This window comes from Danio rerio, chromosome 15, assembly GCF_052040795.2.
Source record: "Danio rerio strain M-AB ecotype USA chromosome 15, GRCz13ab, whole genome shotgun sequence".
Classification (NCBI taxonomy): Eukaryota; Metazoa; Chordata; class Actinopteri; order Cypriniformes; family Danionidae; genus Danio; species Danio rerio.
In genome coordinates, this window is record NC_141035.1 from 38,130,222 (window position 1) to 38,152,748 (window position 22,527).

Consider the following 22,527-nt stretch of genomic DNA (forward strand, 5'->3'; position numbering starts at 1 on the left):
TCCACTATAATCATGAACTTCACTTCCGCATTTCCCAGGACTACACATTCCTACATGCACTTCTTCCAAACACGCACGCCTGCTCATTCATCTCGCTTGATTACACTCACCAGCTGAACCTTGTCAAAGACTAATAACACACCATACTTAAGCCATTCATGAACCCATCCAGTTTGCCGAGTCTTGTTTACTGTTAAGTGACATTACGACGCGTTTCTCCCTGTCTTGTTTCTCCGTGTTTGAACCTAGCTTTGTATCCTTGTTGCCCTGTTTAGCCGCCAGCCTTTCGACCTATTGCCTGTACCTTGATTACGACTCTGGATTTGCCTGCACATACCTGTTCATACCTGATTTTGACCATTGCTTGCCTGACTGTGAATAAACCTGCATTTGGATCCTACCCTCTGTTGTTGGTGTCACTCCCCGTCGTTACACTACCAACCAACCAAACAAATAAAAATACAATTTTTAAAAATCAAACCATATAAATAAATAAATAAATACAAAAAAAAAATGTTGGTACACATATAAACCAAATAAATAAACAAAGAATAATAAAATAAAATAAAATTAAATTAAATTAAAAAAATTAAAATTAAATTGTTTGTAACCAAACCATATAAACCAAAATAAATGAATGAATGAATGAATAAATGAATGAATGAAATTGTTGGCTACCAAACCTAATAAACCAAATAAATAAATAAATATATCGATGACCATAAACCAAATAAAAAATAATTAAATTAAATTAAATTAAATTAAAATTGTTGGTAACCAAACCATATAAACCAAAATAAATGAATAAATAAATAAATAAATAAATAAATATGTCGATGACCATAAACCAAATAAAAAATAATTAAATTAAATTGAATTAAATTAAAATTGTTGGTAACCAAACCATATAAACCAAAATAAATGAATAAATAAATAAATAAATATGTCGATGACCATAAACCAAATAAAAAATAATAAAAATAAATTAAATTAAATTAAACAAATGTTTTTTTTCGGTAACCAAACCATTGTCTTAATTTTTTCCTTCAATGGTTACCATTAACATTAACCATTGGTTACCGAAACTTTACAAAATGTCTTTTTTGCCATTTGGCTTTCCATTTAAAGTCCTGTCTATGTCATAAAAGTGGATCTCCCAGTTAAGGATAGGGGATATTCCTGAGACACATCTTCGAAGCATTTAAAATCCTGAGAGATAACAAGACGACTTTACCATATTTTGAGAAAAACTAGAGAAAAGGAATTAGAGGGTATGAAAATTCTTCATCTTTGTTGGATCTAGTTTCATCTGAGACTAAAATCAAGGACTTACAGTAAGCACTAAGCAGTTTATATTTTAAATTAAAAGGTCTAACAGTGACGATATTCTTCTTTTGAAAGGAAAGACACACTATGTAGGGACCTTGTGAGGTCTTGTCAGCGGTCATCTGTTGAACGCATCAGGCAATCTGTGCTGAAGCCAAACTGAGATGCAAGGAAAGATAGTTACGGCCACTGGTTTTCTGTTCCGTCAGACTGCTCATGTTCGGATGGTCATCGGTTAATATGTAACTTCTCAATGTTAATCAACGGAAATAAATTACAGATGTGTTCTTTATAATGAAGAAGGCATAAGTGAATAGTCAAGAAATGCCATAAAATGCAAAACCTTAAAAATTATGAGGTACAGGGATATCGTGTATATATATATATATATATATATATATATATATATATATATATATATATATATATATATATATATATATATATATATATATAGTAAAAATGGTAACTGATCCGGTGTTAATAGTGTTAATACACCAAAAGACCCTTTTCACATTTCCGGTTTCTAAGCAGTGAAGTCATCAAAGTTGGGTAAATTTAAAGCGCAATGAATCGGGGAGAGTACAACAAAACATTTTTTTTTATAACCGTATTTGCTCAAATAATAAAAGGAAAACTCCATGATGGTGTTATCAAGACTTTAAGAAAAAGGAAAAAAAATATTGTGAGACCGATGACAACAGCAAGAGGAGAGAATAACGTCAAATTTACACTCAGCCTCATAGACGCTGCATTAGAAACCCCTTGCATAAGCAGTAATTTATTCTGGGAAGTCAATTTACAGGTATTCACCAAACTTCTTAAAGAAACTCATTGATAACCAGGTAACAGATTTTTACTGTAACGTTTTCATGGTTAAAAACATGGCATTTTAACAGAATTGTTTGGAAGTGGGATATTTTTATTTGAACCAAAACAGCCTTGCAACTACCTAGCAACACAATATTTTTTCAAATCTATTGTTTTAATTTAGTTTAATATTATTATATTGTACCTCTTTATTTAATGTCCTACTGTGTACGTTTGATATAAGTATTGAAAAGTATATATATATTGCAAACACAATAAAAGAATAGGTCTATATTTGTGCATGTTTACACTTAAAAACAATGAAAAGTAGTGCAGTTAAAATGTAAAAGCTCTGTGACATACAATATACCGAATATATTCAGTTCAAAAAGCTCTTTGAAGTATATAAATACAGCATAATGTTTAAATATTACACAGCACAAACCGAATTAGTTGAATAACATTTGTTGAATGCCTTTCAATTCTGTTTGCTCCATTTGCTTTTCATTTTTTGGTTGTTTATTCTAGTTTTATTTCTAGATGTTTTTATCATTTAAGCCCTCTTCCTGTCCTCTGTTCGCAGTCAGAGCCAGAGCATGAATAATGAGTGGTCTGGGCATGAAACTGATCGAGATGATTTGTTTCTATCAGTTTGTTGACAGAAAATGTATTTATTTATTTATTTATTAATTAATTAATTTATTTATATTTGCATAATTATATATTTAATTTTTATTCATATTTGTTTTATCTATATTTTATTTAGTTTTGTTAATTTATATTTATTTTAAAAAAATATTTATTTTGCTATATATTTATTTTGTTTATTTGACATTATTTGCATTTGTTTAAGTGTTTTGGCAGACTCGCTAATTCTCAACACCTGTCTAAAGTAGACTTGAGATAAAAGGAAAATAAAAAAATACATACGCAACATTTGAATTGTTTGAATAAAGTTGCTATAGGCAAAAGCAAAGACGGCATGATTAAACAAACTAATATCTAGAAGATGTTTCAAAAGATGTTTTTTTTTTTAAATCTAAATAAGCAGAAGGTTTTTAGAAAGCTGTACTTTATATTCAAGATGCTGCAAGATGTGCATTGCAAACACATTAATAGAATAGGTCTATATTTGTGCATGTTTACACTTAAAAACAATGAAAAGTAGTGCAGTTAAAATGTAAAAGCTTTGTGACATACAATATACCGAATATATTCAGTTCAAAAAGCTCTTTGAAGTATATAAATACAGCATAATGTTTAAATATTACACAGCACAAACCGAATTAGTTGAATAACATTTGTTGAATGCTTTTCAATTCTGTTTGCTCCATTTGCTTTTCATTTATTGGTTGTTTATTCTAGTTTTATTTCTAGATGGTTTTATCATTTATGCCCTCTTCCTGTCCTCTGTTCGTAGTCAGAGCCAGAGCATGAATAATGAGTGGTCTGGGCATGAAACTGATCGAGATGTACAGAGATTTGAAATGACAAAGAGGATGATTAAAACAGGCGTCTAAAGAAGCTAAACAGATGTTTATTCTCAGATGTATTTCAGTGTGCATATCAGTCTTTATCAAGATTCATAATTTAGACACAGCAGACAAAACATCTAAGTGTGCTCTATAGTATATCACTTTTGAACAAAACAAAAAAGCACTTTTAATGGTCCAGTGAAGTGCTTTGAAATGTGCATCTTTTATTCGATGTTTGATGTAACTGATACATGAAGAGAGGGACCTTTGAAAAAACAGCTATCGTTTTGTTTTATCAGCTCTGCCAGTGAGAGTGGTCGAGCTCAAGCGCATCAATTAAAAAGCAACTGAGAAGCGTCTTGACGGGGGCGGGGCATGTCAGATACTAGAGAGCATATGACTGGTCAGAACATTTGAGGAAAAAACTGAAGTATGAGGTGATTTAAATAAAAAGTAGATGATTAATTTAGGGGGCGACTCAGTGGCGCAGTAGGTAGTGGTGTCACCTCACAGCAAGAAGGTTGCTGGGTCACACCTCTGCTCAGTTTATGTTTCTGTGTGGAGTTTTGCATGTTCTCCCTGCATTCGTGTGGGTTTCCTCCGGGTCTACAGTTTCACTCACAGTCCAAAGACATGCAGGACTGCATGGTGAATTGGGTAGGCTAAATTGTCCGTAGTGTGTGTGTGTGTGTGTGTGTGTGTGTGTGTGTGTGTGTGTGTGTGTGTGTGTGTGTGTGTGTGTGTGTGTGTGTGTGAATGTTTCCCAGTGATGGGTTGCGGCTGGAAGGGCATCCGCTGCATAAAAAACTGGATAATTTGGCGGTTCATTCCACTGTGGCGACTAATAAATTAATAAAGGTACTACGCCTACAAGAAAATGAATGAATGAATGAATGAATGAATGAATGAATGATTAATTTAGGCCGAAATGACATATGACAAGCTTTAGATCTTAATGACTGTATTTCACGGTTTTGATATCCTTAAATCTAACATACTGATACTAACATCTAAAAAAATTCATTTTAACTTCATGGGACCTTTAAGTACTTCTCTGAATGATACTTTGGGTGTTCCTCAGAAATATACTTAAAGTTGCACTTATGTATACTCTGTCGTTTTTGGCCTATATTTGTTCACTGATATACTTGAAGTATAATTCTGTATTCTAAATATTCTTCTGACACTTTAAGTACCTGATAAAAATATTGTTGTCGATCTCAGTTGTACTAGCAACAAATAATAACTTGACTTCTAGTTGCATCCCAATCATCACAAATACTGCAGAAGACCTAATGGAACCCGCATGGATCAAAGACTCTCACAGAAACAGTCAAGTTTGGTGAAGGTAAAATCATGGTTTGGGGTTGCATTCAGTATTGGGGCATGCGAGAGACCTGCAGAGTGGATGACAACATCAACAGCCTGAGACAATATTAATACACAATATTACACAATAATACAAACAAAATGACACAATATTGATACACAATATTAATTCTTTTTCTACAGAACCATATTCTGTATTCTACATTATTTCTGTTAAGTGATAAGACTTTTGTTTAAGCAAGTGAGACTTTAATGTCTTTTTAATTATTAAAAATCAAGGCATGATCATGTTTTATTTTGATAAAATAAGTGTAATCTAATGGCCTTTGCCTTTCATATAAACCACTTCTGATACCACATGATCAACTAAAAGTCAAGCTATTATTTGTTGTTCCTTGCAATACATAAGAAAAACTAAATCATGAACTTCACTGTAAAAAAGTTATAGCTGAATTTACTAACGGTAAATAGTTGATTTTAAAGCAATTAGTTGACTCAATAAAGGTAATCCTATTACCTTCAATTATTAACTAAATCACCTACATGTAGAATTTTAAAAAATGAAGTAAAATCGATTTAACAGTTACAATGGATTTGCTCACTTTTTAAAGTAAAGTAACTATCGCTTTTTGTTTGTTTTACAGTGGGTGCATTAAAAGTTTACTTCTGTTACACTTACTGTATACTTCAAAGTATACATTTATATACAAAAAAAATAAATGAATAAATAAAATGGGCCAATTAAGTCGGTACACTTACAAGTATGCTACTTCTACATAGATTTTATAACGTAATGGTGACACTTTACAATAAGGTAGTATTAGTTAATGTTAGTTAATGCATTTACTTATTGTAGAATGATCAACCCATTTATTACTGTACAATATTTGTTTATGTTAGTTAATGCAAATACAGTTGTTGATTCTTAGTTCGTGTTAACTCATGGTGCATTAATTAATCTTAACAAGCATGAATTTGCATTTTATTAATCAATTAGTAAATGTTGAACTTTGATTAATAAGTTCTGTACAAATATTGTTCATAATCAGTTCATGTTAGTAAAAACATAAACTAATGAAACCTTATTGTAAATTGTGACCCATGTAACACACTTACATTCCATAAAATTTATTTAAAGGGGTGGTCAAGAATGTAATTTTAAGCCTTGGTCATGTTTATGAGATGTAAAGCAATGTGTGCTCATGTTTTACTTGAAGGAAATTGCGTTATTTTTTCATATATCTTACTTTGATTATACACAGCTTCTCAGCTAACATGAAAACGACTCATATTTCCTAGTTCCTCTGAAAGGCCCGCCCTTAAGTGACTCTGATTGGTCATCGTCATAATGTGCTGCGATTCACGCATCGGCTCCATGTCACGCACGTAAAAGCACGCGATTTTCTGCTGTGTAAACAATCAGTCAACTTCCTGCCTGCTCACTAAAATAAAATCGGACAAGTGTCTGTAACGAGTGAAAATGGGGTGCGGCACCTTCAAGAGCGTTTGCCATTGTCTGTGTGTGTGTCTGTGTGTGTGAATGTGTGAACTTTCTGTAACAAGTGCATGTGCACAGGACTTTTTTTTTTCATTTTCTCTTATGCTTGGATTAAGTTATTTTCTGTATTATATCGTGACAGAAGAATAAAGCACAAGATGTGGGATGAGACCTGTGTGAGCCTTGATTTATTTTTCTGCTGCTACCACGAGTTAGGTGAGTTCTCCTGTATTTTTTTAACTCAACGCGTTACACGACGGCTTTCACATGTATCCGGAATAAGCAGGTGTAAGTAATATGAATCATCCACATATCTTTTGCGACTTCATTATCTGAGATGTGAAACGCATGGAAAAGCTGCCTAAAGCCAATCAATGCAAAGTCGCGCACACACATAAAAGACACGAACGTGCTGGTGAAGTGTGTGTGTGTGTGTTTATAGCAGTTTGACTGATTAATATGAATTTGTAGCTAAATCGTTTGCGGTGCAAAGCATTTGCCATTGTTTACATCGTTGCTACAGTATAACGTCAACGCTAGATCCTGTACATGTCATGATCAATTTTAACAAATAAAAACACTGGTTGTAGAGGTTGTAGTTGACAACTTCTGCTTTGAGGATATTTTAGCCGAATCCAGCACTGAACTGGGAGAGATTCTGGAAGCTGTTTTGTCAAATCATGCTTGCTATGTATTTTATAATTCTCTGGAACATAATTAATATTGAACTGTAAGCACTTCTGTCTTTGTGTCGTGTCCTTTGGAAGCCCAAATACAGAAAAAGACGAGGCTCTGTGGAAACAGCAGCGTTTGGACGCATTTTAGCTTTATCTCTGCTGTAACGTTACAACGCCTCTGGCCACGGCCCTTAGCTGCGCAGTTTGTGTGCGCAGCAAACGAACCATTGTGATCTCACAGGCGACGGAATTATTTTTTGTAGTCCCCAAAATTCGTTCATTGTAGGCTTACCTAAGCTAACTCTGTGAAAACCAAGGTTTCCCTTTGCATTGAACCTAGAACTTTTTACATTCAGTGATGTTGTTTATGTTCACACAGCTACATTACACATCAACCAAAGCTTAAAATATGATATCATAGTGGACCACCCCTTTAAAGTACTTCTTTTTTATTGTAGGAGTTATTAAATCACTTAAAGTAAAAGTTTAACAATAAAATAACATTCTGTCATCCATTAGTCACCCTCATGATGTTGCATTTTATTTATTTCCTTTATTATAGATAGAATTTCTGTTTAGCTGTTATTACACTTGCTTTCTAAGTTTTCCTCATTCTTCAGTCTGTCTTAGATATTTAAACATACTGTATGCATGGTCAAAGTTGACTGGAAGACATTTAAAGTATTTCCTCTGTCTCTTAAGAGAGATTAAGTGAATGTTTGGTGATCAGAGCAACCCAGGAAAACTAATAACCATAAATTATTTTATCTGGTCTTGACTTCCTTTTTGAAACAGTGACTGTCGGATCTTGCCAAACGCTCTCTAATGTAATAACCACAGATAGAGCACCTAACTCCAGTACATCTGTAAATCTGTTCTTGTGGTTCCACAGGAAAGATGCTGTCAGCGCTGTGTATTACTATGTAGCGCTTGCTCAAGGTCAGTGTCGTGTTGTTGAGTCAAAGGCTGTCAGGAAGATGTGACTCCACAAGATCAGAAAAGAGAAAACAGATGAGTTTTGGCCCAGCCGGGATTCTAATTAGCGTCCTTTTTGCTGTGAGGCGACAGTGCTAACCACTGAGCCACCGTGCTGCCCCTAGTTATCCTATTGTTATGCAATAAATCATATGACATTGAATATTTTTGTTAGGACATTGGCCTACAGTAGGTTTAACTTTCCCTTCAAATCTTTGTGTAGCATATATGTTAAAATGGCTTCAGATGGCCAACATACTGTTACTGTTAGTTCATACCAAAAGCAGTGAGAGCATCAAAGGTCGCTCTGGCCACCCTGGCGTCAACGCTGTCTGCCTTCAGCTCTGGCGGCGAGAGCGTGAAAATTCGTTACATTGATCTCGTATATAAAGGGGCCATTGCAGCATATTCTATCAGTTACATTCCCGCATAAAACATGCTTTCTAGCGTGAGAATGTTGCACACTTTTTATCAAATTCATTTAAGAATGGAAGATCAAGTTGCACGTGGTGTGGCTTTGCTCCACTTAAATATCCAATGTTTCCATATGTCTGAAATATCCTGAAGCAGCAATACTGTTTGTAATGTTGCATGAGATTCCCACTTTTTTAAAGAAAGAAAATATCTATAACATTAATGCACATCAGTAACTCACCAGTAACTTTTGTATGTTTTGGTAAGAAAACATTACAAATAATTAGAAAACCGGCGACCGCAATAATCAAACTTGGCAACAACTTTGATCAGAACAAAACTCCACAGGTCTGTGTTCTTTGGAATCTGCTTAAGCGGTAAACTTCTACATTCCGATTGCTTGCCGCCGAACTGCGTCTAGCTCATTAACATTCAGTTGACTTGAATTCAACTCTCCTTGACACCGCGCTGCTCCTCGCGGCCGGCTCCCATTGAAAGTAAATGTCTTCTGGCTACTTTTCGGCTTTCGGTGTGAACGTAATACTACAAAAACGTAACATTCTTCTGTCTTCTTCTTCTTCAACTATTTTAAGAACCCAACTCCTCCTAAAGCGTTCAACTATCAAACTAACTCCAAACATCCAAACTATACTCAATTAAGTTACTATATCTTTTCCAACTGATCAGACTTACGGTTTTCCCAAAACTGACCCGGAAAATTCAGAAAAGTCTGATTGACTTAACATTGGACCAAACTTTGTGACCTCATAACTTTGCGCCAGACTTAAGGCTGGGCTCATTTAACGCAGACTACCAATCTGCCAATCAATGATGACCTTTCAACTTATTAGCCACACCTTAGCAACCACTTACGACACCCTAGCAACTGTCCCATAGACCTCCATTATAAAAATCTGCCATTGACTTTACATTGGACATACCAACAACATGCCAATCCATACTAACAATATACTGATTCACACTAGAAACATACTAACAAGCAAACTAATCATACTAACAACATGCTAATTCACACTATAAACATACTAGCAACATGCTATTTCATACCCTAGCAACTGCCCAGCAACGTCTTAGCAACCACTTAGAACAGGCATGTCCAAGCTCGGTTCTGGAGGGCCGGTGTCCTGCAAAGTTTAGTTCCAACCCCAATCAGACACACCTGGGCTAGTTAATCAAGCTCTTAGGCTTTCTGGAAACATCCTTGCAGGTGTGTTGAGGCAAGCTGGATCTAAAATCTGCAGAACACCGGCCCTCCAGGACCACGTTTGGACACCCCTGACTTAGAACAACCTAGGAACAGCATAGCAATCACTAAGCAATAACATAAAACACCCTAGCAATACCCTAGCAACTACTCAGAACACCCCAGCAACCGCATAGCAACAACAAAACGACCGCCTAGCAACACCTTTACAGCTACTTGGGACACCCTAGCAACCGCCTATCAACACCTTAACGACTCAGAACACGCCAGCAATGCCTTAGCAACCAGTCAAAACACTCTAGCAATGCCTTAACAACAAAGGCCTAGCAATCACTATCAACACCCTAGCAACCACCTAGCAACACCTTAACAACTCAGAACACGCGAGCAATGCCTTAGCAACCACTCTGAACACCCAAGCAACCACCTAGCAAGAAACGTGTCAATCCATACTTTTCTCTCTATGCCAACTGTTTCAAACTTTTTAAAAACTACTTCAGTTATTTAAACTTTGAAACTACTTCAGACTTTTAGACGAGGCTCTCAAACCACCATAAAGTTTGTCTACAAACTTTACTTTTCTAGTTATAAACGTTATTCATAGTGAATACAGCACTAGAACTTCTGGTTTAGTACTTTTACAGTTTACACTAATCCCTCATATTGATAAATATGCATAGTATTTAAGTTTTATCATAACATCTGACGATCCTGTGTTGCCTTAGAAACCAAGCATGGGTGTGGCCTGAATCCTCCAATGGCGACCCATCCTTGGTTTCTGAGGCTGTACAGAAAGACACACTGGCAGATCTGTAAAAAAAAAAAAAAAACCTTTAATGCTTTTTGCATACTTTTGTTGGTGTGTGTATCTGCTGAAAACCTGTTTAGCAGCTGTACGGACCATCTTGGACTTATTACCTGGTCGAGTGTTTTTTTGTGTGGTTTGTCTGTTTATGTCTGTGTGATGACATTTTTTTACAGCTACGCTAAAATGACTGCGAGCCATCCTATGTAAAGACACCAGACAGGAAATATTATTGCAGAAAGTCTTTTACAGATCCAAACAGCATGCAGAGAGGGGAAAACATTCAAAATGTAAAGAGGAAGTAGATGGATAAGAAAAGACAGATTGACCAGATGGACAGAAAAGTCATTATCAGGGGGAAATAGCCACACTCTAAACAACTTTGAGTTATTTATTTAACCCAATCGTTGAGTTAAAATATTTAAAGCTTTGTTGGGTTGTTTTTAACCTTTTTTGGGTTATTTATTAATAACTCAACCAGTTGGATTACATATTTGGTGCTTTGTTGAGTTATTTTCAACCTTTATTGGGTCATTTATCAATAACTCAACCAGTTGAAATAAAAAATTGTTGCATTGTTGGGTTATTCTTAACCTTTATTGGGTTAACACACCAAGAAGCTTGCTGGTTTGAGTGCCGGCTGGGCCAGTTGGCATTTCTGTGTGAAGTTTGCATGTTCTCCCCGTATTGTCATGGGTTTTCTTTGGGTGCTCCGGCTGCCCCCACAGTCCAATGACATGCGTATAGGCCGTAGTGTATGTGTGAATGTGAGAGTGTATGGGTGTTTTCCAGAACTGTGAAAATTTATTTGCTCCGTTAAACATCATTTGGGAAATATTTAAAAAAGAAAGAAAAATCAAAGACTTCAACTGTATATCATATTGAACAACTCATTGCACAATAAAACACATATTTGATGCTCACTGTTTTTCTTTCTTTCTCAGACATAAATGAGTGTGCGGTCAGTAATGGAGGTTGTGAAGGCACATGTTGTAACTCTATCGGCAGCTATTTCTGCAAATGTCCTGGCGGCAGTAAACTCAGAGATGATGGGAAATCTTGCCAAGGTAGGTAAAAACTTGCATTTTTTCTGTTAATAATATGTTTTTGAAGTCAAGTTTAAAATAGGGGCCTATTATGCAAAAATCACTTTTATAAGGAGTTTAAACGCTAATAATGAATTCATCAACATCAAACAAGATTAAAATGGCTTATAAGTACTTTTCATGTTAGGTAGACTCTAAAGTTAATACTGCATTGTTGCCAGTAATTTATTTATATTTATTAGCATGGACAAATACAGTTGAAGTCATTTCTAAACATAATAATTTTAATAACTCATTTCTAATAACTGATTTAATTTATCTTTGCCATGATGACAGCAAATAATATTTGACTACATATTTTTCAAGATACTAGTATTCAGCTTAAAGTGACATTTAAAGGCTTAATTAGGTTATTTGGGAACCTAAGATAAACAGGCAAGTCTTTGTATAATGATGATTTGCTCTGTGTACAATCAAGAAAAAAAATGCTTAAGGGGGCTAATATTATTGTTCAAAAGAAGGTAATGATTCGCACTTAATTGCTTCGTACTGTTTTTTTTTTTTCTTTTTCTTACATTTTACGGGTGATAACAGACAAACAGACATTTCGGCACAAAGCCTTCCTCAGTGTGTGACACAATTCTCTAACTCCACCCTTTTATTCCAGAGTCCATCACAATGTGCAATTAGTTAAACCGTCACTCTCATATTATTATTCATTAATCACACAATAACTTATAATCTTCACAGCAATGACAATAAACATTCTTCCCATTTCCGACCTCACTCTACAGAGATAAAGTGTATCAACTATTATCATTAATCAGGTGTACATCAATACAATAAAACTCTAAAAGTTGACATTAAAAGTTTTCTACATTTGACAATTACCCAAAGATTAAAAATCACAAGTCTTACCTCCACCTCTCTTTCGGCTAATATTATTGACCTTAAAATATATATTTTAAAATAATTAAAAGCTGCTTTTATTTTAGCCGAAATAAAACAAATAAGACTTTCTCCAGAAGAAAAAATATTATCGGAAATACAGTGAAAAATGTCTTTGCTTTTAAACATCATCACATTGAAAAAAATATTGCTTATCGGGTCTAATAATTTTGACCTTAAAATGGTGTTTAAAAAATGTAAAACTGCTTTTATTCTAGCCGAAATAAAAGACTTTCTCCAGAAGAATAAATATTAAAGGAAATACTGTGAAAAATGTCTTGCTCTGTTAAACAAAATTTGAGAAATATTTGAAAAACAAATTCACAGGAGGGCGAATCATTTTGACTTCAACTGTAACATTCAAGCAAACAACTATGTGGAAGTGTAAACAGTTTAAATGAAAAAGATTTCTTTTTAGGAGGATTTCATTCATTATCCAGTCATTTATTGTAAACGGCATCACAGTGTCACTCTTGCAACATTGACTTTTTTTTAAACCGCTGTAGATTTGTGGGAAATAGTCTGGACAGCTGTAAGTGAATTTGTTAGGGTCAGAAGGGTTAATTTGCGGCAAGGAACCACATTCAATAATCTAGTCATGAGGCAGGCGGTGTGTTAAAGCACTTAACCCAAATAGTCTGACAAAACCCATGCAGCACTGAGGAAATTGCAAATGGCCTTTTTGAACATTTACAAGAGCTTCCAGCAGTATATCATGACTGTGACGTATGCAATGTTGATTTTGTAAACATTTCTTTCTTACATTTCACGAACACAAACTCATGTATGAAAAACATGGATTTGTCTGTGAATTATGAATCAGACATTTTAGAACAGGAATTTAAGCTAAAGATGTGATGATGAATGAACTTATGTCCACTACAGACACATGTCAACAGTACACGGTGACTCATTTGATTTATCCTTTTTTTAAGGTAAGTAATTGCAAACAATTTATATGGGCTGAATTTAAACAAACAAATAAAATTTTGTATGTTCAACTTACTTTCTTTAAAGTCAGCTCATGTGAGTTGATTGCAATCACTTGTTAAATAAATTGATGTCAATCCAATTAATCATGTTATTTTTAATGTGCTCTTTTCTTTTTAGACTTCTTTTATGTCCACAAATAAGCTTCTCAATGCAAACATATGTTTAAGTGATCAAGAAAAGGACGGCGTGAAACATGGTTGGTCACCAGTAATGTCCACTATACAAGCACATTTTTCATAGTGACAGTTTGACATTTACTATTTATGGTAAAACTTTAATGCACTGAACATGACAATGTTTCATGCTGAACTTTTTGCCTGCACTATAGCAAAATACCAAAAACTACTCTGGTACTTTTGTGCTTTCTGGACATCTTTGTGATATCTGAATCACCTCTAACCTTCCTTTTGATAATGATAATAAAAGGTTTTTTGCTGAGAGTGTTTTTGTGCTGGTCGGTGAAGTCCTCAACCATTCTTAAACGTATGAACTGGGTCAATCAAGACTTGTTTGGACTATTTGTTTCGGCTATATGAAAACAGATTCTTAAAAAATAAATAAATAATATATATATATTATATATATATATATATATATATATATATATATATATATATATATATATATATATATATATATATATATATATATATATATATATAAATTTCTCTTAATTTTCATTTATGAATTGCATTAAATGACTTTGATATCTGCTCTGTTGACTTGATGTTAAAAATTCAACTCTGCAGTTTAACAGTGACTTTTAATGACATTTTAGTAGTTTGAAACAATATGAGTACATTTGAAGTCAGAATTATTAAACCCCCTGAATTATTAGCCCCGCTGAATCATTAGCCCCGTTTATTTTTTTCCCCTCAATTTCTGAGAGAATATTTTGTCAACACATTTCTAATCATAATAGTTTTAATAACTCATTTCTAATAACTGATTTATTTAATCTTTGTCATGAAGACACTTCTATACAGCTTCAGCTATACAGCTGAAATTGAAAGGCTTAACTAGGTTAATTAGGATAACTAGGCAGGTTAGGGTAATTAGGCAAGTTACTGTATAATTATAGTTTGTTCTGTAGACAGTCGAAAAAAAAAATAGCTTAAAAGGGCTAATAATATTGACCTTAAATAAAACAAAACACTTTCTGCAGAAGAAAAAAATATTATCAGACATAACGTAAAAATTACCTTGCTCTGTAAAACATAATTTGGGTAATCTTAAAAAAAAAAAAAAAAAAAAAAAAAAAAAAAAAAAAAATATATATATATATATATATATATATATATATATATATATATATATATATATATATATATATATATATATATATATATATATATATATATATATATATATTTTTTTTTTGAATAATTCTGATTTCAACTGTATTTAACAATATATTTTATAACTATAACAGTATTCCTGGTAGTTTATTACCAGGATTTTTTTTACTGTAATTTAAAACACCAATCCAGACATTGTATCAAATTATTGTTATAAATTGACAAACTATTGTGCCAAATTATTGTGATTCAAAATTACATACTTTTCTAATAGAGTCATTTCTCTAAGATAATAAGCTTTAACCCATTCACTCGATACAAATATTTTGTTTGACTGAAGTCATAAAATTGGCTAAATCTCAACAACACAGTGGTTTGCGAGTTATATATCGGTGATCATATCGGTATTGACTGATAAATGCATATTTTTAGTGTTATAATGATTGTCTTGATAAGAAAATTAAGCTGAAATATTACAATGGATAACTTATGAACTAATTAAATTGAATATTCATTCATTCATTTTCTTTTCAGCTTAGTTCAGTTGTTAATCTGGGGTCGCCACAGTGGAATGAACCACCAATTTATCCAGCATGTTTTACGCAGCGGATGCCCTTCCAGCTGCAACCCATCACTGGGAAACATCCATTCACACTCATTCACACACGTACAATACGGACAATTTAGCTTACCCAATTCACCTGTACTGGATGTGTTTGGACTTGTAGGGGGAACCAGAGCACCCAGAGGAAACCTACGCAAACTCAGGGAGAACATGCTGCAAACTCCACACAGAAATGCCAACTAACCCAGCTGGGGCTCGAACCAGCGACCTTCTTGCTGTGAGGCGTTTATGCTACCCACTGCGCCACAGTGCTGCCTAAATTTGATTAAATTAATTCATTTAATTATTACTGTCAGCAGCATGAGGGTCTTCAACATAAAAGTGGAGTACATCATAAATGAAAGAATGTCATATGAAATGATTTTGTGAAAAGTTTGTATTTAATAACCTAGATATCAGTTATTGGCTTTCAAAAATAAAGAGTTATCGGTTAGGGTTAGGTATCAACATGTATTCAGTATCAATATAAATTTCCATATCGGTGCATCACTATTTTTGGCCTTCAATACTTGAATTATAAAGTAATTATTTGAATAAGCAGATTTAAATAATAATCAGTTTCACCATTTTAAAGTAAGACAAAATAAACATTAAAAGAAAGAAAGGATTCAGATCAAAATTGTCACATATTCTTTCACAATGTGAAGGCAGAGCATAACTCATTTGATGTGTATTATTTACATATGTGTGTGTCTGCATGTTGTCTTCACAGATATAGATGAGTGTGAGGAGATGAATGGCGGCTGCCAGCAGACTTGTGTGAACACACTTGGTTCCTATCACTGTGAGTGCAGTGAGGGTTTCCGCATACATGCTGATGCTCGCACATGCATAGGTAAGATCTTCATGACATATGCTCACAAACAACACGTCTTTCTCTAATTGTGTCCCAAATAACTCCCTGTTTTACTGTGAAACAGAAAACATGTTTTTCTGGTTATATTTCATTGCACGTTTCAGATAACAAATCCACTAGAGGGCGCTCTCTGCATTTTTCTGAAACTGAAATTCAGTACTTAGGGTAAATGTTTTCACATACACTCTTCTTGTACACTGAAATTGGATTTACTATTTTTTTTTTTGGTAAGTGGTTGGACACAATTTATAAGGGTTGAATTTAAGATTAAATTTAGTAACGTTCAACTTAATTTGTTTGTTCAAATTCAGCCCATATAAACTGTTTGCAACTACTTACTTAAAAAAATTTGTAAATCCAAGCTCAGTATAGAAGTTAAGTGTGTATGTGAAATGTACAACAATATTTACACTATGTATTTCATATTCACAAAAATGTAGAGCGCCCTCTAGTGGATTTCTCCTCTGAAACGTGTAATGACATATAATCAGAGAAACATATTTTAGATTTTACAGTGTTATAAGGCATTATTTGGCATGCAGCTTGGCACGTAAATAACAACGAATAATTTTTTTTCAGTGTACATATCCACCAGAAGATGAGGGTTGTAGCACAGTTCACCTATACCAGCGAATCTTAAACCTTTACAATAAAGCAAACCTAAAAGTGCACAGTGATCACATAGTTTTACCTTGATTTTGCATTGCTTTTATCTCTGTTTCTTTTCTTTTCTGTTTTGCGGAAGAAAGTGAAGAGCGATGGGGCGAGGGGGTGATTGAAGCTGCAGGGCAGACGAAAGTGGAGAGGGGGGGGAGGGGTTGGGTCCTTGAAAATGTCTCCGGGGGCCCCCAAAATGTGTGGGCCCTTGAAAGCACCCCTGACTGCATGTTTGCAAGATTTTTCCCAAAAAACACCACAATGTTAAACAATTATCATCAAAGGCACATGCAGTTGCACCTACAATGCAGAGAGATGCTAAGATGCTAACCATTGCACAAAAGTTGCTAAAGGTAGAAATTACGTGGCTGTAGGGCGCTATTACAGAATAAATAAATCTTCAGTTTGTTACATAAATAAAAAGGTGAATAACATGAGGACGACAGCAGCAATACGTTTTTAACAAAGGGTTGTAACTTTCCACAACAAGAGCATCATAATGCTGAGTTCACATCAGACGCGGAACGCACAGATAAATCACGCTATTCGGGCGTAAATAGCTGCGTGAACATTTGAGTTTACTCGGTTCATTTGCGCGTCAAATCCGCTTCATTCGCGCTTTAAATTCATTTCCGAACAGACGCGGATTTGCGTGATGGGCAGGGCTTCTGTCTGCCTAGAGACTCTAGCTTCACAGCTAAATGGCTAACATGGATTTTATTGAGAAAATAACTGTTTATGTGCTTTATGAAGGCTGAAAAACAGCGTCGATACGTTTAGGGCAGTGTCTGAGTCCACTAGATTGTTTCAGAGGTGCATCCAAAAAGCTCAATTTGTGCCGCACCATTCGCGCGTATCATGCCATTCGCGCAATTCGCGTCATTCGCGCGTATCACGCCGCAGGATGTCTATTCGTGCGTTTGCATTGACTTAACGTGTAAATCACTCACACTTGACACACATTCCGCGTCTTATGTGAACGCAGCAGATGGAGTCTGCTTTAGCTTTGTGGATCAGTGACTGCAGGAAGAATGTTAATGCCTGTCTGAAAAAACTGTGTAGTGTAGAAAACTGGGGTTTACAACCTTAAAAAATCTATAGTCATTGTAAAAAATAAAAGTTGATTATGGCGGTTCATTCCGCTGTGGCAACCCCGAATTAATAAAGGGACTAAGCCAAAAAGAAAATGAATGAATAAAAAGTTGACTACTTCACAGATTTTACCTATTGCGGGTAATTTTTAGAACTCCTGCAAATAACGAGGGACCACTGTACATCACCATGAACTACTGAGCAAATTGACTGGAAAAAAATGGGAAAATTTTGAAAAATAGTCAAAAATATGATCCAAAAAAGTTACACTAGCCACTAGGGATGTAACGGTATTGTAAATACCGTCATACTGCAATATTATTTTTTTTCGATATTACCGAAGTCGCATGACTCGGTAAAACTATAGGTCTTCTGAGAAAATTTGCTCAGGCGAATGAAGCGAACGGGAGGTAGCGAAAACTACAATTCCCATCAGCCCATGCTTGACCATCATCCCTTGCGGTCTGTTGTCGCTACAGATCCAGTAATGCGGAAATGGAGTGTGCTGCTAGAAGCGGGGATGAAAAGAGCTGGAAAACTCTAAAGCGGGTGTTGTCGCCGCGCGCGTACTGAATAGCGGTGTTGTCGCGCGAGTTCTTATCAGCTGTGTTGTCGCGCGAGTTCTAATCAGCTGTGTTGTCGCGCGAGTTCTTATCAGCTGTGTTGTCGCGCGCGTACTGAATAGCGGTGTTGTCAGCACACTGTTCAGATTGATGCAGACATGAGACCTCTATCTTACACATGGTTTGTCCTCTCAAGTGGGGGAAAGACAATGCACAACGTTACCCACTGCTGTCAACCTGGGCCAAGTCATATCTCTCTTGTCCCAGAAACCTCAGTCCCAAATGAGAGGGTTTTTTTTCTGTTGCAGGGGACATTGTAAATGCCCAGAGATACCAGCTTTTACCAGATTATATTTATATGATAATTTTCCTTTAAACCCATCTCTATCTAAGTGAGTGAGTGATTAAATGTTGAATGTGATGAGTTTTCAACAATACTAAATTGAAACTTTATTTTTTTTACATGGTTTAATATTTTTTTGTTATTAAAATTGAAGTTCCTGTTTCAAAGCTTACAGATAGATGGCTAATTTGTATGTCATTGACACTTTTGGCACTTTTTTGGAGTATTTTCATAAGTTTTGTTTTTTCCTGTAAATGATTCAATAAATACCGTACCGTGACATTCATACCGAGGTATTACCGTACCATGAAATTCTGATACCGTTACATCCCTACTAGCCACCAATGTTTAGCACACTTCCACTCTCTCTCCAGCCATAAAAACTGTGCTTTTTTTGTGTGTTTTTTTGTCAATTCTGCGTAATTTAAGTTATTGAGTTAAAGTTAAAAGTCTTATAAAATAACAATTTTATTTAATAAAATAATAAATAATTATTACAAAGAATCTTTGGTTTCATTTCTTGGCCAAGTGCATCTACAGTTTGTTGTTTCGGCCCAGAGTTTTCATTTTGGTGCATCACTTTTTTTTGTCTTTTATTACTTGAATTGTAAAGAAATTATTTAAATTATTTAAAAAATATCAATTTAAAATAAGACAAAATAAACATTTAAAGAAAAAAGGAATTGAGATCAAAATTGTCACACATTCACCATATTAAGGCAAACCATAATAACTCATTTGTTGTATATTTACATGTGTTTGTCTGCAGTGTTTTAATTTCGGCCCAGAATTTTCCTTTTTGTGCATGGACATGTGATTTGGGATGCACCTTCTGTCTTTGTTGACATCTGTGCACCACCTGTAATAAGGCATTCTGGGATGAAGAGCAACAGCAGGGTGCCTGAAACTCCCTTCATTCTGCTCGCTCAACAAACAGTGCTAACACAGCAAGCTGAGCTCTGCTTCTGCTGATCTCATCACCCTAAAACAGCCTTTCTCCTGTTTTACCGGAGTCTGTGTGTGCCATCATTTTGTGACAGGCCTGGCGAGGTCATCACGGGGAGACCTGTCCCCTAAGACATAAATCTGCCAGCTTAGACACAACATGGAAACATCATCAGTCAGAGAGCACGTTTACATGCACACCAATGCACTGACAACTTAGAAATCAGTTTATTGAAACAACCCGTAGTTAACCGGGTTAACATGTAAAATCATACTCTACGAGATTTTTCATAGTGAGCTGTGTTTACATTTATCTTATGATATAAAAGCCCACTTACATGACCCAGCTAAATGCACAAGTGCTCTTCCATGTGCACATCTAAGTGTATGATTAAAATCTAGTCTAGAGGGCCGTCTGCTTTTATGAAATAGGCTAGAACGCCGGCTGCCGTAAAAAAAGGCCTAGAGCACCATCTGCTTTTATAAAATAACCTAGAGCCCATCTTGCGCTTAAAATTTGCATAGACTAGCCTCATCTGCTGTTTAAAACTAGCATAGAGCCCATCTGAAGTTAAAAATTTGCCTCGAGCACCATCTACTGTTAAAAACTAGCCTAGAGTGTCACCTGCTTTTATGAAACATAAACAACACTACAACACCATCTGCTGTTAAAAACTAGCCTAGAGCACCAAGTGCTGTTAGGAACTAGTCTAGAGTGCCATGTACAGTTAAAAAACTATTCTAGAGAGCCATGTGCTGCTAATAACTAGCCTAGAGCGCCATCTGATGTTAAAAACTAACCTAGATTGCCATCTACTGTTAAAACTAGCCTAGAGCCCATCTGGTGTTGAAAATTAACCCAGAGCGTTATCTGTTGTTAAAAAAAAAGCCTAGAACGCCACCTACTTTAATAAACTAGTCTACAGCACCACCTGCTTTTATAAAATAGCCTAGAATGTCACCCGCTTTTATAAATTAGTCTAAAACGCCACCTGCTGGTAAAAACTAGCCTAGAGCACCCCTGCTGTTAAAAACTAGCCCTAGAATGCCATCTACTGTGTTAAAAACTAGCCTCGAGCTCCACCTGATGTTAAAACTACCCTAGTGCCACCTGATGTTAAAAACTACCCTAGAGCACCATTTGCTGTTAAAAACTACCCTAGAGCGCCACCTGCTGTTAAAAAGTAGCAGAGAGCGCCATTTGATGTTAAAGCTAACCTATAGCGTGCTCTTAAAAACTAGCATAGAATGCCATCTGCTGTAAAAACAGCCTAGAGCACCATCTACTGTTAAAAACTAACCTAGAGCACCATGTGCTTATATTAAATAGTTTAGATCGCCATCTACTGTTAAAAACTAGCATAGAGCACCACCAGCTGTTACAAACCAGCCCAGAGCACCATTTGGTGTTAAAAAACTAGCCTAGAGCGCCATCTGCTTTTATGAAATAGCCTAGAGCCCCATCTGCTGTTAAAAAGTAGCCTAGAGCGCCACCTGCTGTTACAAACTGGTACAGAGCATTATTTGGTGTTAAAATACTAGCCTAGAGCGCCATCTGCTTTTCTGAAAAGCCTAGAGCGCCATCTGCTGTTAAAAACTTGCCTAGAGCGCCACCTGCTTTTAAGAAATAGCCTAGACCGCCACCTGCTGTTACAAACTAGCCTAGAGTGCCACCTGCTGTTGCAAATTAACCCAGAGCACCATTTGGTGTTAAAAAACTAGCCTAGAGCACCATCTGCTTTTATGGAATAGCCTAGAGCGCCATCTGTTGTTAAAAACTAGCATAGAGCGCCACCAGCTGTTACAAACTAGCCCAGAGCACCATTTGGTGTTAAAAAACTAGCCTAGAGCGCCATCTGCTTTTATGAAATAGCCTAGAGCACCATCTGCTGTTAAAAACTAGCCTAGAGCGCCACCTGCTGTTACAAACTGGTCCAGAGCATTATTTGGTGTTAAAATACTAGCCTAGAGCGCCATCTGCTTTTCTGAAAAGCCTAGAGCGCCATCTGCTGTTAAAAACTTGCCTAGAGCGCCACCTGCTTTTATGAAATAGCCTAGACCGCCACCTGCTGTTACAAACTAGCCTAGAGCGCCACCTGCTGTTGCAAATTAACCCAGAGCACCATTTGGTGTTAAAAAACTAGCCTAGAGCGCCATCTGCTTTTATGGAATAGCCTAGAGCGCCATCTGTTGTTAAAAACTAGCCTAGAGTGCCACATGTTGTTAAAAATTAGCCCAGAGCACCATTTGGTGTTCGAAAACTATCCTAGAGGGTCATCTGCTTTTATGAAATAGCCTAGGGCGCCATCTTCTGTTATAAACCTTGAGCAGCATATGCTTTTATAAAATAGCCTACAACGCCATCTGTGTCATTCAAGTAATGGACATGAACCATGTTTGCAAGACTCTTTGATTATTTGAACTGAATTTGTGGTATATTTCCTCATCCTTTATTGCAACACTGTATTAGAGAGAGTAGGAATGAGAATTTATTTTTCTTCAGAACAAAAGTTTGTCTTAATTCATGTCTAATTGGAACATCTGAGCTCCCCATTACAAGGGTAAGTAATGCCATTATATAACAATTTGTTGGTGATTTCTCATGTATTCGTTACATTGTTTTTCTG

The 22,527-nt window shown here is 35.5% G+C and overlaps 1 protein-coding gene across 2 annotated transcripts in view; it reads left to right on the plus strand.

The window, feature by feature from the left end:
- The window catches only part of egfem1 (EGF-like and EMI domain containing 1), a 119,410-nt gene that overhangs the window by 23,550 nt on the left and 73,333 nt on the right, over window positions 1–22,527 (plus strand). For both annotated transcript variants that reach the window (XM_087283185.1, NM_001080189.1), the window contains 2 exon segments: window positions 11,479–11,601; window positions 16,157–16,279. In XM_087283185.1, coding sequence (XP_087139311.1) covers window positions 11,479–11,601; window positions 16,157–16,279 — 246 coding nt within the window.